Consider the following 11,952-nt stretch of genomic DNA (forward strand, 5'->3'; position numbering starts at 1 on the left):
TTCCTCTCCTTTACTCCTCTCTTTCTCTCCTCCTTTACTCCTCTCTTTCTCTCCTCCTTTACTCCTCTCTTTCTCTCCTCCTTTACTCCTCACTTCCTCTCTTTCTCTCCTCCTTTACTCCTTTACTCCTCTCTTCCTCTTTTTCTCTCCCCCTTTACATTTCTCTTCCTCTCTTTCTCTCCTCCTTTACTCCTCTCTTCCTCTCCTCCTTTACTCCTTAGCTCCTCTCCAACTCATTATCAGGAAGGTGTTCATAATGTTTGGTATAATCAGTGTGTTGATTGTGTGTGTGTGTGTGTGTGTGTGTGTGTGTGTGTGTGTGTGTGTGTGTGTGTGTGTGTGTGTGTGTGTGTGTGTGTGTGTGTGTGTGTGTGTGTGTGTGTGTGTAGGTGGTGACGTTGTGGTACAGAGCCCCAGAGGTGTTGCTCCAGTCCAGCTATGCCACCCCAGTTGACCTGTGGAGTGTGGGCTGTATCTTCGCTGAGATGTTCAGGAGAAGGTGAGTGGTCCTGGTACACAGCACGCACGCACACACACACACACACACACACACACACACACACACACACACACACACACACACACACACACACACACACACACACACACACACACACACACACACACACACACTGTTAGTGGGCTGGCTCATTCTCCCTCTCTCTCTCTCTCTCTCTCTCTCTCTCTCACTCACACACACACACACACACACACACACACACACACACACACACACACACACACACACACACACACACACACACACACACACACACACACACACACACACACACACACACTGTTAGTGGGCTGGCTCATTCTCTCTCTCTCTCTCTCTCTCTCTCTCACACACACACACACACACACACACACACACACACACACACACACACACACACACACACACACACACACACACACACACACACACACACACACACACACACACACTGTTAGTGGGCTGGCTCATTCTCTCTCTCTCTCTCTCTCTCTCTCTCTCTCTCTCTCTCTCTCTCTCTCTCACACACACACACACACACACACACACACACACACACACACACACACACACACACACACACACACACACACACACACACACACACACACACACACACACACACACTGTTAGTGGGCTGGCTCATTCTCTCTCTCTCTCACACACACACACACACACACACACACACACACACACACACACACACACACACACACACACACACACACACACACACACACACACACACACACACACTGTTAGTAGGCTGTCTCTCTCTCTCTCACACACACACACACACACACACACACACACACACACACACACACACACACACACACACACACACACACACACACACACACACACACACACACACACACACACACACACACATACACACACACACACACATACACACAGACAGGTGTCACGCTGTCCTCCAGCTGTCACGCTGTCCTCCTCACACCACTTTTAAAACAGTCCAGCTGTCACGCTGTCCTCCTCACACCACTTTTAAAACAGTCCAACTGTCACGCTGTCCTCCTCATACCACTTTTAAAACAGAGTCCACCTGTCACGCTGTCCTCCTCATACCACTTTTAAAACAGAGTCCAACTGTCACGCTGTCCTCCTCATACCACTTTTAATACAGAGTCCACCTGTCACGCTGTCCTCCTCATACCACTTTTAAAACAGAGTCCAACTGTCACGCTGTCACCCTCATACCACTTTTAAAACAGAGTCCAACTGTCACGCTGTCCTCCTCATACCACTTTTAAAACAGAGTCCAACTGTCACGCTGTCCTCCTCATACCACTTTTAAAACAGAGTCCAACTGTCACACTCCACTCACACACATAGCAGCTGTGTTTGAGGTCATTCACCAATTACAGAACATACTGCTCTCTCTAACGGTCAACCCGGTGTTTGTATAGATCTTATCAAGAAAGGTCATGTCATCATTTAGCCAACAGCACACAACAACCTGTGTAACATTGATTAGTGGCGGTTCACTCATTGCCTTGTGTATGAGGCTAAATGAAGAGACATATCTCAGAAGTCATCGGAGCCAATGTGTCTGCCTAGTTCTTTTTCCCCATTACAACATAGCCAGTGCCTTGTTCACACCAAGACTGCCTGTGCTGTCATGCCATATGCGTCCCAAATGGCACCCTTATCCCTACATATTGCACTACTTTTGACCAGGGCTCATATGGCTCAGCTCGAAGTAGTGCATTTTTAGAAAGAATAGGATGCCATTGGTTACCCACACATATTGTCATTGGGAAGCCACACATCTGACCACTGGTACAGAAACACATGGGAACTGTTTACAACGTTGTTCTGAAGACCTACACTTGTAGGATCTTAATTTGAGCTAGTTTGCTACAGCAGGAAAATAATCCTTCATCAACAAGAAATGTTCATTATTATGTTGATCATAACAAATGGACGTTTTTTGTAGGGGTTGATACATTTGAAGTTAGGGTGGTAATTACAAACTTTAGAAGCCTTTTTAAAAAGTTGAATTCATTACAAGTTTGCATTTCCTTCTGTGCAGGAAAATTCTCATAAACAAAAGAGTAATCAAATCAAGATCCTTCATCAGTAGTGCAGTGGTTTCATAATTATTATTTTTTAGGTACGCAAAAATAATAATCTCCTGAAGTTCCTTTTCCTGATTGCATTTTACGTACATACAAGACACAATGTGATGGTAAGGCATCATATATCAAGTTTGAAGAAGTGTAAAGGAATGTTACATGACAAATCGAACTGCTGTATGTTTTTCATGGAATTATTCGACTTGGGCATTTCCTCGCACATATAATATATAATGTCATTTTCTGCCACCTGGCAAGATGATTGCGACTGGTGGTATATTTTTTGTCAGTTTGGTTATCAAACCATTAATGAAATTCCACCACAGTGGGCTGTGGTTGCAAGCAACGGAGGATCCAGTTTCTTGATATAGCTATTTGTCAGTTTGGTTATCAAACCATTAATGAAATTCCACCACAGTGGGCTGTGGTTGCAAGCAACGGAGGATCCAGTTTCTTGATATAGCTATTTGTCAGTTTGGTTATCAAACCATTAATGAAATTCCACCACAGTGGGCTGTGGTTGCAAGCAACGGAGGATCCAGTTTCTTGATATAGCTATTTGTCAGTGTCATGTTTGTCATTTATTATCTTGTCTTGTCCCTGTGCTTCCCATTCTATTCGTTTCCCTCTGCTGGTCTTATTTGGTTCTTTCCCTCCTTCTAGCCCTCTCTCTCCCCCTCCCTCTCTCACTCTCTTGCTCTCTTTCTCTCTAGTTTCCGTTCCTGCTCACAGCTGTTCCTATTCCCCTAATCATCATTTAGTCTTCCCACACCTGTTCCCGATCCTTTCCCTGATTAGAGTCCCTATTTATTCCTTTGTGTTCCGTTCCTGTGCGGTCGGTTCCTTGTTTTGTATTCCATGCTGTAATTGTTTCAGTCCTGTGTGTTTTTCAAACCGTGATTGTGTATCACCCTGTCCTGTCGTGTTTTGTGCCTTCTTCAGACGCTGCGTGTGAGCAGGTGTCTCAGTTGACTTGATATAGCTATTTGACCTGCAGTCTGTGGCCGCTTCTCAGTTGTTTTCCCCTCTACTATCTAGAGGATTTCAGTTATTCGGTTTTGAGCATTAATAAACTCTGTTTCTGTTAAGTCGCGTTTGGGTCCTCTTTCACCTGCATGACAGTCAGTTTGGTTATCAAACCATTAATGAAATTCCACCACAGTGGGCTGTGGTTGCAAGCAACGGAGGATCCAGTTTCTTGATATAGCTATTTGTCAGTTTGGTTATCAAACCATTAATGAAATTCCACCACAGTGGGCTGTGGTTGCAAGCAACGGAGGATCCAGTTTCTTGATATAGCTATTTGTCAGTTTGGTTATCAAACCATTAATGAAATTCCACCACAGTGGGCTGTGGTTGCAAGCAACGGAGGATCCAGTTTCTTGATATAGCTATTTGTCAGTTTGGTTATCAAACCATTAATGAAATTCCACCACAGTGGGCTGTGGTTGCAAGCAACGGAGGATCCAGTTTCTTGATATAGCTATTTGTCAGTTTGGTTATCAAACCATTAATGAAATTCCACCACAGTGGGCTGTGGTTGCAAGCAACGGAGGATCCAGTTTATTGATATAGCTATTTGTCAGTTTGGTTATCAAACCATTAATGAAATTCCACCACAGTGGGCTGTGGTTGCAAGCAACGGAGGATCCAGTTTCTTGATATAGCTATTTGTCAGTTTGGTTATCAAACCATTAATGAAATTCCACCACAGTGGGCTGTGGTTGCAAGCAACGGAGGATCCAGTTTCTTGATATAGCTATTTGTCAGTTTGGTTATCAAACCATTAATGAAATTCCACCACAGTGGGCTGTGGTTGCAAGCAACGGAGGATCCAGTTTCTTGATATAGCTATTTGTCAGTTTGGTTATCAAACCATTAATGAAATTCCACCACAGTGGGCTGTGGTTGCAAGCAACGGAGGATCCAGTTTCTTGATATAGCTATTTGTCAGTTTGGTTATCAAACCATTAATGAAATTCCACCACAGTGGGCTGTGGTTGCAAGCAACGGAGGATCCAGTTTCTTGATATAGCTATTTGTCAGTTTGGTTATCAAACCATTAATGAAATTCCACCACAGTGGGCTGTGGTTGCAAGCAACGGAGGATCCAGTTTCTTGATATAGCTATTTGTCAGTTTGGTTATCAAACCATTAATGAAATTCCACCACAGTGGGCTGTGGTTGCAAGCAACGGAGGATCCAGTTTCTTGATATAGCTATTTGTCAGTTTGGTTATCAAACCATTAATGAAATTCCACCACAGTGGGCTGTGGTTGCAAGCGACGGAGGATCCAGTTTCTTGATATAGCTATGTGTCAGTTTGTGGTGTAACATACTTCCTCTACTGGAATCCAAGCTGTTAATCAATCCTCCCTCACATCAGAAAAATACATGCAATGATACATGAATATTCCTCTACTATAGAGTTTGTGTATATGTTACTGTTTTGTGCTTGTAGATGAACATGAGGGAGAGCGGGGTAGGTCACTGGTGTAACAGATAAGCTGTCACTAGCTCCCAAATGGCACCCTATTCAATATATAGTGCACTACTCTTGACCAGAGCCCTATGCGGTCATGTAAAGTAGTACACTAAATAGGAAATAGGGTAACATTTGAGCCACAGTCACTGTTATGGTAGGGAGCGGTGCCAACAGGGAGGGATCTGTCATTCATTTCTGTCCGTCTGTACAGCGAGACACACGTCTCCCCTCTCAGTAAGGACAGACACAGGTAGGAGTCTTAGGAGACCACGGTGTGTGTGTGTGTATGAGTGAGTATGTGAGGGATGTGTGCGTGGATAGAAACATGTGTGTGTGTGTGTGTGTGTGTGTGTGTGTGTGTGTGTGTGTGTGTGTGTGTGTGTGTGTGTGTGTGTGTGTGTGTGTGTGTGTGTGTGTGTGTGTGTGTGTGTGTGTGTGTGTGTGTGTGTGTGTGTGTGTGTGTGTGTGTGTGTGTGTGTGTGTGTGTGTGTGTGTAAAGTATAATGTGTGTGTTGATTTACCTGCTGTAGCCCGATGACACAGATCATGACTGATTATTCCCCATTGTCCTGGAGAGGATGTGGCGGGCTGGGTTTTCACATAACACTGATGTCACAGGCTGAGGACGGACGGATGGACAGATGGACAGCTGGACAGCTGGGATGGCGGAGAGAGGACAGAGGTCTGTCTTGGGATTCAGATATCCTGTCTCTCTCTCAAAGAGCACCCTGGGTGACATTGCAAACCTTGTGGTTGTGTCCCAAAATAGGGTTCTGGTCAAAAGTAGTTCACTATATAGTGAATAGGGTGCCATTTGGGACATACCCAATGTTTAATGTAGTAGGGAATTGTCATGGTCATTGAAGGGGAACTCAGGTAAAATGATTGGTTGTCCACACCAAGCCTATAGTTGTAATCATATCCATAGCAATACATTTCAATGGGACTCTTTGACTATGAATGCAGTTAGATCACACATTCTGAACCCATAGTCAGACCACACATTCTGAACCCATAGTCAGACCACACATTCTGAACCCATAGTCAGACCACACATTCTGAACCCATAATCAGATCACACATTCTGAACCCATAGTCAGATCACACATTCTGAACCCATAGTCAGACCACACATTCTGAACCCATAATCAGACCACACATTCTGAACCCATAGTCAGACCACACATTCTGAACCCATAATCAGACCACACATTCTGAATCCATAATCAGACCACACATTCTGAACCCATAGTCAGACCACACATTCTGAACCCATAATCAGACCACACATTCTGAATCCATAATCAGACCACACATTCTGAACCCATAGTCAGACCACGCATTCTGAACCCATTGTCAGATCACACATTCTGATCCCATAGTCAGATCACACATTCTGATCCCATAGTCAGACCACACATTCTGAACCCATAGTCAGACCACACATTCTGATCCCATAGTTAGATCACACATTCTGATCCCATAGTCAGACCACGCATTCTGATCCCATAGTCAGATCACACATTCTGATCACATAGTCAGATCACACATTCAGATCACATAGTCAGATCCCACATTCAGGTCACATCGTCAGATCACACATTCTGATCCCATGGTCAGATCACACATTCTGATCCCATAGTCAGACCTGACATCTGATCCCATAGTCAGATCTGACATCTGATCCCATAGTCAGATCGGACATCTGATCCCATAGTCAGATCGGACATCTGATCCCATAGTCAGATCTGACATCTGATCCCATAGTCAGATCGAACATCTGATCCCATAGTCAGATCTGACATCTGATCCCATAGTCAGATCTGACATCTGATCCCATAGTCAGATCGGACATCTGATCCCATAGTCAGATCGGACATCTGATCCCATAGTCAGATCGGACATCTGATCCCATAGTCAGATCTGACATCTGATCCCATAGTCAGATCTGACATCTGATCCCATAGTCAGATTTGAAATCTGATCCCATAGTCAGATCGGACATCTGATCCGATAGTCAGATCGGACATCTGATCCCTAGCCTTGTTAGCACAGAGAAGAGGGGAACTCTGGATTGTCTGGTCTGTTAGCATCCTGCTGTAAGGAGAGGACAGAGACAAGGCTAGGTATATCTGTGTGTATGCATGTGTGTGTGTGTGCATGTGTTTGTGTTTGCGTTAGTGTGTGTGGATAAGACAGGCTAGGTGGGGTCTTGTGAGTCTCCCTGGGACACAATGAGCTTGTGTGTTCAGGACCTGGCTCCTGGCCAACTCTGCCTGGAGGTAGAAGGCAGGACCTTTGATGTCTCTGTACAGCACCCCTCGTCCACTTTCTCTCTCTCTGACCTGCAGATGATTAAGGTGGCTTTTTAAAAGGCCACCTGTTACAGATTAAAGGGCACCTGGGAACAGCCTCTGACTGAGTCAGAGAGAGCAAGAGCGAGAGAAAGAAAAAATGTATGTACCCAAACAACAAGTGTGCAGATAAAATTGGCAATAAACACACGTATTTCTTTCCTCAGGGCTGTGGGGTGAGACAGGGATGGAGCTTGAGTCCCATCCTCTTCAACATTTATATCAATGAATTGGTGAGGGCACTAGAACAGTCTGCAGCACCCGGCCTCACCCTACTAGAATCAAAAGTCAAATGTCTGCTGTTTGCAGATTACCTGGTGCTTCTGTCCCCAACCAAGGAGGGCCTACAGCAGGACCTAGATCTTCTGCACAGATTCTGTCAGACCTGGGCACTGACAGTAAATCTCAGTGAGACCAAACTAATGTTGTTCCAAAAAAGGTCCAGCAGCCAAGAAAAAAATACAAATTTTATCAAGACACTGTGGAACGAGAGCACACAAAGAATACCTACCTCGGCATAAACATCAACACCACAGGTAACAGCCACAAGGCTCACAAAATGAGTTGGAAACTGAGCAAATTTCCCACAGAACACAGAATTTGAAAACAAATCAAACATTGATAAACTCCATATCTGTGCAGTCACTGCAGCAACATGTGGCTCGTTGCCATGAGAAAAGGCCAACCAGTAGAGCACAAACAACATTGTAAATACAACCTATATTTATCTATTAATTTATTTTCCCTTTCACACATCAACTATTTGCACATTTTTACAACAATGTACATAGCCAATAATATTACATTTGAAATGTCGATATTATTTGAAAACTTTTGTGCGTGTAATGTTTACTGTTACTTTCCATTATTTATTTCCCTTTGGTTTATTGTCTATTTCACTTGCTTTGGCAATATAAGCATATGTTTATCAGGCCAATAAAGCCCTTTGAATTTAATTGAGGGGGAGGCCTCAGCCCCTGTGTTGCATAAATGCTCATTGCTGTTTACTGTAAGGGCCAGGGCTGAAGACATACAGTACATGGAAATAACAGGGCAGGTATCATGACATTTGAAGTATTTTCAAAAGAAACATTGGTGATCATTCTGGTATAGTTTGTAGTTTTACTCACATTCACATGACTGGCTGAGACACCTCAGACATGATTGGTTAGTTCAGCCCTAAACTGCTGTAGGGAAATCTACTGTCCTTACCACCTCATTCAGTAGGTGAGAGATTACTCTACTGTAGTAGAGAGTTCATCAATGAGCTTGATGCCTTGATAAGCTCCTTTCCTGAGGACGGCTCACCTCTCACAGTTCTGGGCGACTTTAACCTCCCCACGTCTACCTTTGACTCATTCCTCTCTGCCTCCTTCTTTCCACTCCTCTCCTCTTTTGACCTCACCCTCTCACCTTCCCCCCCTACTCACAAGGCAGGCAATACGCTCGACCTCATCTTTACTAGATGCTGTTCTTCCACTAACCTCACTGCAACTCCCCTCCAAGTCTCCGACCACTACCCTGTATCCTTTTCGCTCTCGCTCTCATCCAACACCTCCCACACTGCCCCTACTCGGATGGTATCGCGCCGTCCCAACCTTCGCTCTCTCTCCCCCGCTACTCTCTCCTCTTCCATCCTATCATCTCTTCCCTCCGCTCAAACCTTCTCCAACCTATCTCCTGATTCTGCCTCCTCAACCCTCCTCTCCTCCCTCTCTGCATCCTTTGACTCTCTATGTCCCCTATCCTCCAGGCCGGCTCGGTCCTCCCCTCCCGCTCCGTGGCTCGATGACTCATTGCGAGCTTACAGAACAGGGTCCGTCCGGGCAGCCGAGCGGAAATGGAGGAAAACTCGCCTCCCTGCGGACCTGGCATCCTTTCACTCCCTCCTCTCTACATTTTCCTCCTCTGTCTCTGCTGCTAAAGCCACTTTCTACCACGCTAAATTCCAAGCATCTGCCTCTAACCCTAGGAAGCTCTTTGCCACCTTCTCCTCCCTCCTGAATCCTCCTCCCCCCCCCCCTCCTCCCTCTCTGCAGACGACTTCGTCAACCATTTTGAAAAGAAGGTCGACGACATCCGATCCTCGTTTGCTAAGTCAAACGACACCGCTGGTTCTGCTCACACTGCCCTACCCTGTGCTCTGACCTCTTTCTCCCCTCTCTCCAGATGAAATCTCGCGTCTTGTGACGGCCGGCCGCCCAACAACCTGCCCGCTTGACCCTATCCCCTCCCCTCTTCTCCAGACCATTTCCGGAGACCTTCTCCCTTACCTCACCTCGCTCATCAACTCATCACTGACCGCTGGCTACGTCCCTTCCGTCTTCAAGAGAGCGAGAGTTGCACCCCTTCTGAAAAAACCTACACTCGATCCCTCCGATGTCAACAATTACAGACCAGTATCCCTTCTTTCTTTTCTCTCCAAAACTCTTGAACGTGCCGTCCTTGGCCAGCTCTCCCGCTATCTCTCTCTGAATGACCTTCTTGATCCAAATCAGTCAGGTTTCAAGACTAGTCATTCAACTGGGACTGCTCTCCTCTGTATCACGGAGGCGCTCCGCACTGCTAAAGCTAACTCTCTCTCCTCTGCTCTCATCCTTCTAGATCTATCGGCTGCCTTCGATACTGTGAACCATCAGATCCTCCTCTCCACCCTGTCCGAGTTGGGCATCTCCGGCGCGGCCCACGCTTGAATTGCGTCCTACCTGACAGGTCGCTCCTACCAGGTGGCGTGGCGAGAATCTGTCTCCTCACCACGCGCTCTCACCACTGGTGTCCCCCAGGGCTCTGTTCTAGGCCCTCTCCTATTCTTGCTATACACCAAGTCACTTGGCTCTGTCATAACCTCACATGGTCTCTCCTATCATTGCTATGCAGACGACACACAACTAATCTTCTCCTTTCCCCCTTCTGATGACCAGGTGGCGAATCGCATCTCTGCATGTCTGGCAGACATATCAGTGTGGATGACGGATCACCACCTCAAGCTGAACCTCGGCAAGACGGAGCTGCTCTTCCTCCCGGGGAAGGACTGCCCGTTCCATGATCTCGCCATCACGGTTGACAACTCCATTGTGTCCTCCTCCCAGAGCGCTAAGAACCTTGGTGTGATGTGTGATCCTGGACAACACCCTGTCGTTCTCAACCAACATCAAGGCGGTGGCCCGTTCCTGTAGGTTCATGCTCTACAACATCCGCAGAGTACGACCCTGCCTCACACAGGAAGCGGCGCAGGTCCTAATCCAGGCACTTGTCATCTCCCGTCTGGATTACTGCAACTCGCTCTTGGCTGGGCTCCCTGCCTGTGCCATTAAACCCCTTCAACTCATCCAGAACGCCGCAGCCCGTCTGGTGTTCAACCTTCCCAAGTTCTCTCACGTCACCCCGCTCCTCCGTTCTCTCCACTGGCTTCCAGTTGAAGCTCGCATCCGCTACAAGACCATGGTGCTTGCCTACGGAGCTGTGAGGGGAACGGCACCTCAGTACCTCCAGGCTCTGATCAGGCCCTACACCCAAACAAGGGCACTGCGTTCATCCACCTCTGGCCTGCTCGCCTCCCTACCACTGAGGAAGTACAGCTCCCGCTCAGCCCAGTCAAAACTGTTCGCTGCTCTGGCCCCCCAATGGTGGAACAAACTCCCTCACGACGCCAGGACAGCGGAGTCAATCACCACCTTCCGGAGACACCTGAAACCCCACCTCTTTAAGGAATACCTAGGATAGGATAAGTATTCCCCCCCCCCCCTTTAAGATTTAGATGCACTATCATAAAGTGACTGTTCCACTGGATGTCATAAGGTGAATGCACCAATTTGTAAGTCGCTCTGGATAAGAGCGTCTGCTAAATGACTTAAATGTAAATGTAATGTAAATGTAGTAGACAGAGAAGTCCCCTACCATTACTCTACTGTAGTAGACAGAGAAGTCCCCTACCATTACACTACTGTAGTAGACAGAGAAGTCCCCTACCTTTACTCTACTGTAGTAGACAGAGAAGTCCCCTACCTTTACTCTACTGTAGTAGACAGAGAAGTCCCCTACCATTACTCTACTGTAGTAGACAGAGAAGTCCCCTACCTTTACTCTACTGTAGTAGACAGAGAAGTCCCCTACCTTTACTCTACTGTAGTAGACAGAGAAGTCCCCTACCATTACTCTACTGTAGTAGACAGAGAAGTCCCCTACCTTTACTCTACTATAGTAGACAGAGAAGTCCCCTACCATTACTCTACTGTAGTAGACAGAGAAGTCCCCTACCTTTACTCTACTGTAGTAGACCTTTACTCTACTGTAGTAGACAGAGAAGTCCCCTACCTTTACTCTACTGTAGTAGACAGAGAAGTCCCCTACCATTACTCTACTGTAGTAGACAGAGAAGTCCCCTACCTTTACTCTACTGTAGTAGACAGAGAAGTCCCCTACCATTACTCTACTGTAGTAGACAGAGAAGTCCCCTACCATTACTCTACTGTAGTAGACAGAGAAGTCCCCTACCATTACTCTACTGTA

General features: G+C 46.4%; 1 protein-coding gene across 1 annotated transcript in view; it reads left to right on the forward strand.

Annotated features, from left to right (window-relative positions):
* Window positions 1–11,952, forward strand: part of LOC124043251 (cyclin-dependent kinase 6-like) — a 73,997-nt gene that overhangs the window by 55,823 nt on the left and 6,222 nt on the right. Inside the window, exon 5 of the mRNA XM_046361628.1 lies at window positions 390–499. Coding sequence (XP_046217584.1) covers window positions 390–499 — 110 coding nt within the window. The remainder of the gene's footprint in view (window positions 1–389; window positions 500–11,952) is intronic.

The sequence above is a fragment of the Oncorhynchus gorbuscha genome, linkage group LG09 (assembly GCF_021184085.1).
Source record: "Oncorhynchus gorbuscha isolate QuinsamMale2020 ecotype Even-year linkage group LG09, OgorEven_v1.0, whole genome shotgun sequence".
NCBI classification, from domain to species: Eukaryota; Metazoa; Chordata; class Actinopteri; order Salmoniformes; family Salmonidae; genus Oncorhynchus; species Oncorhynchus gorbuscha.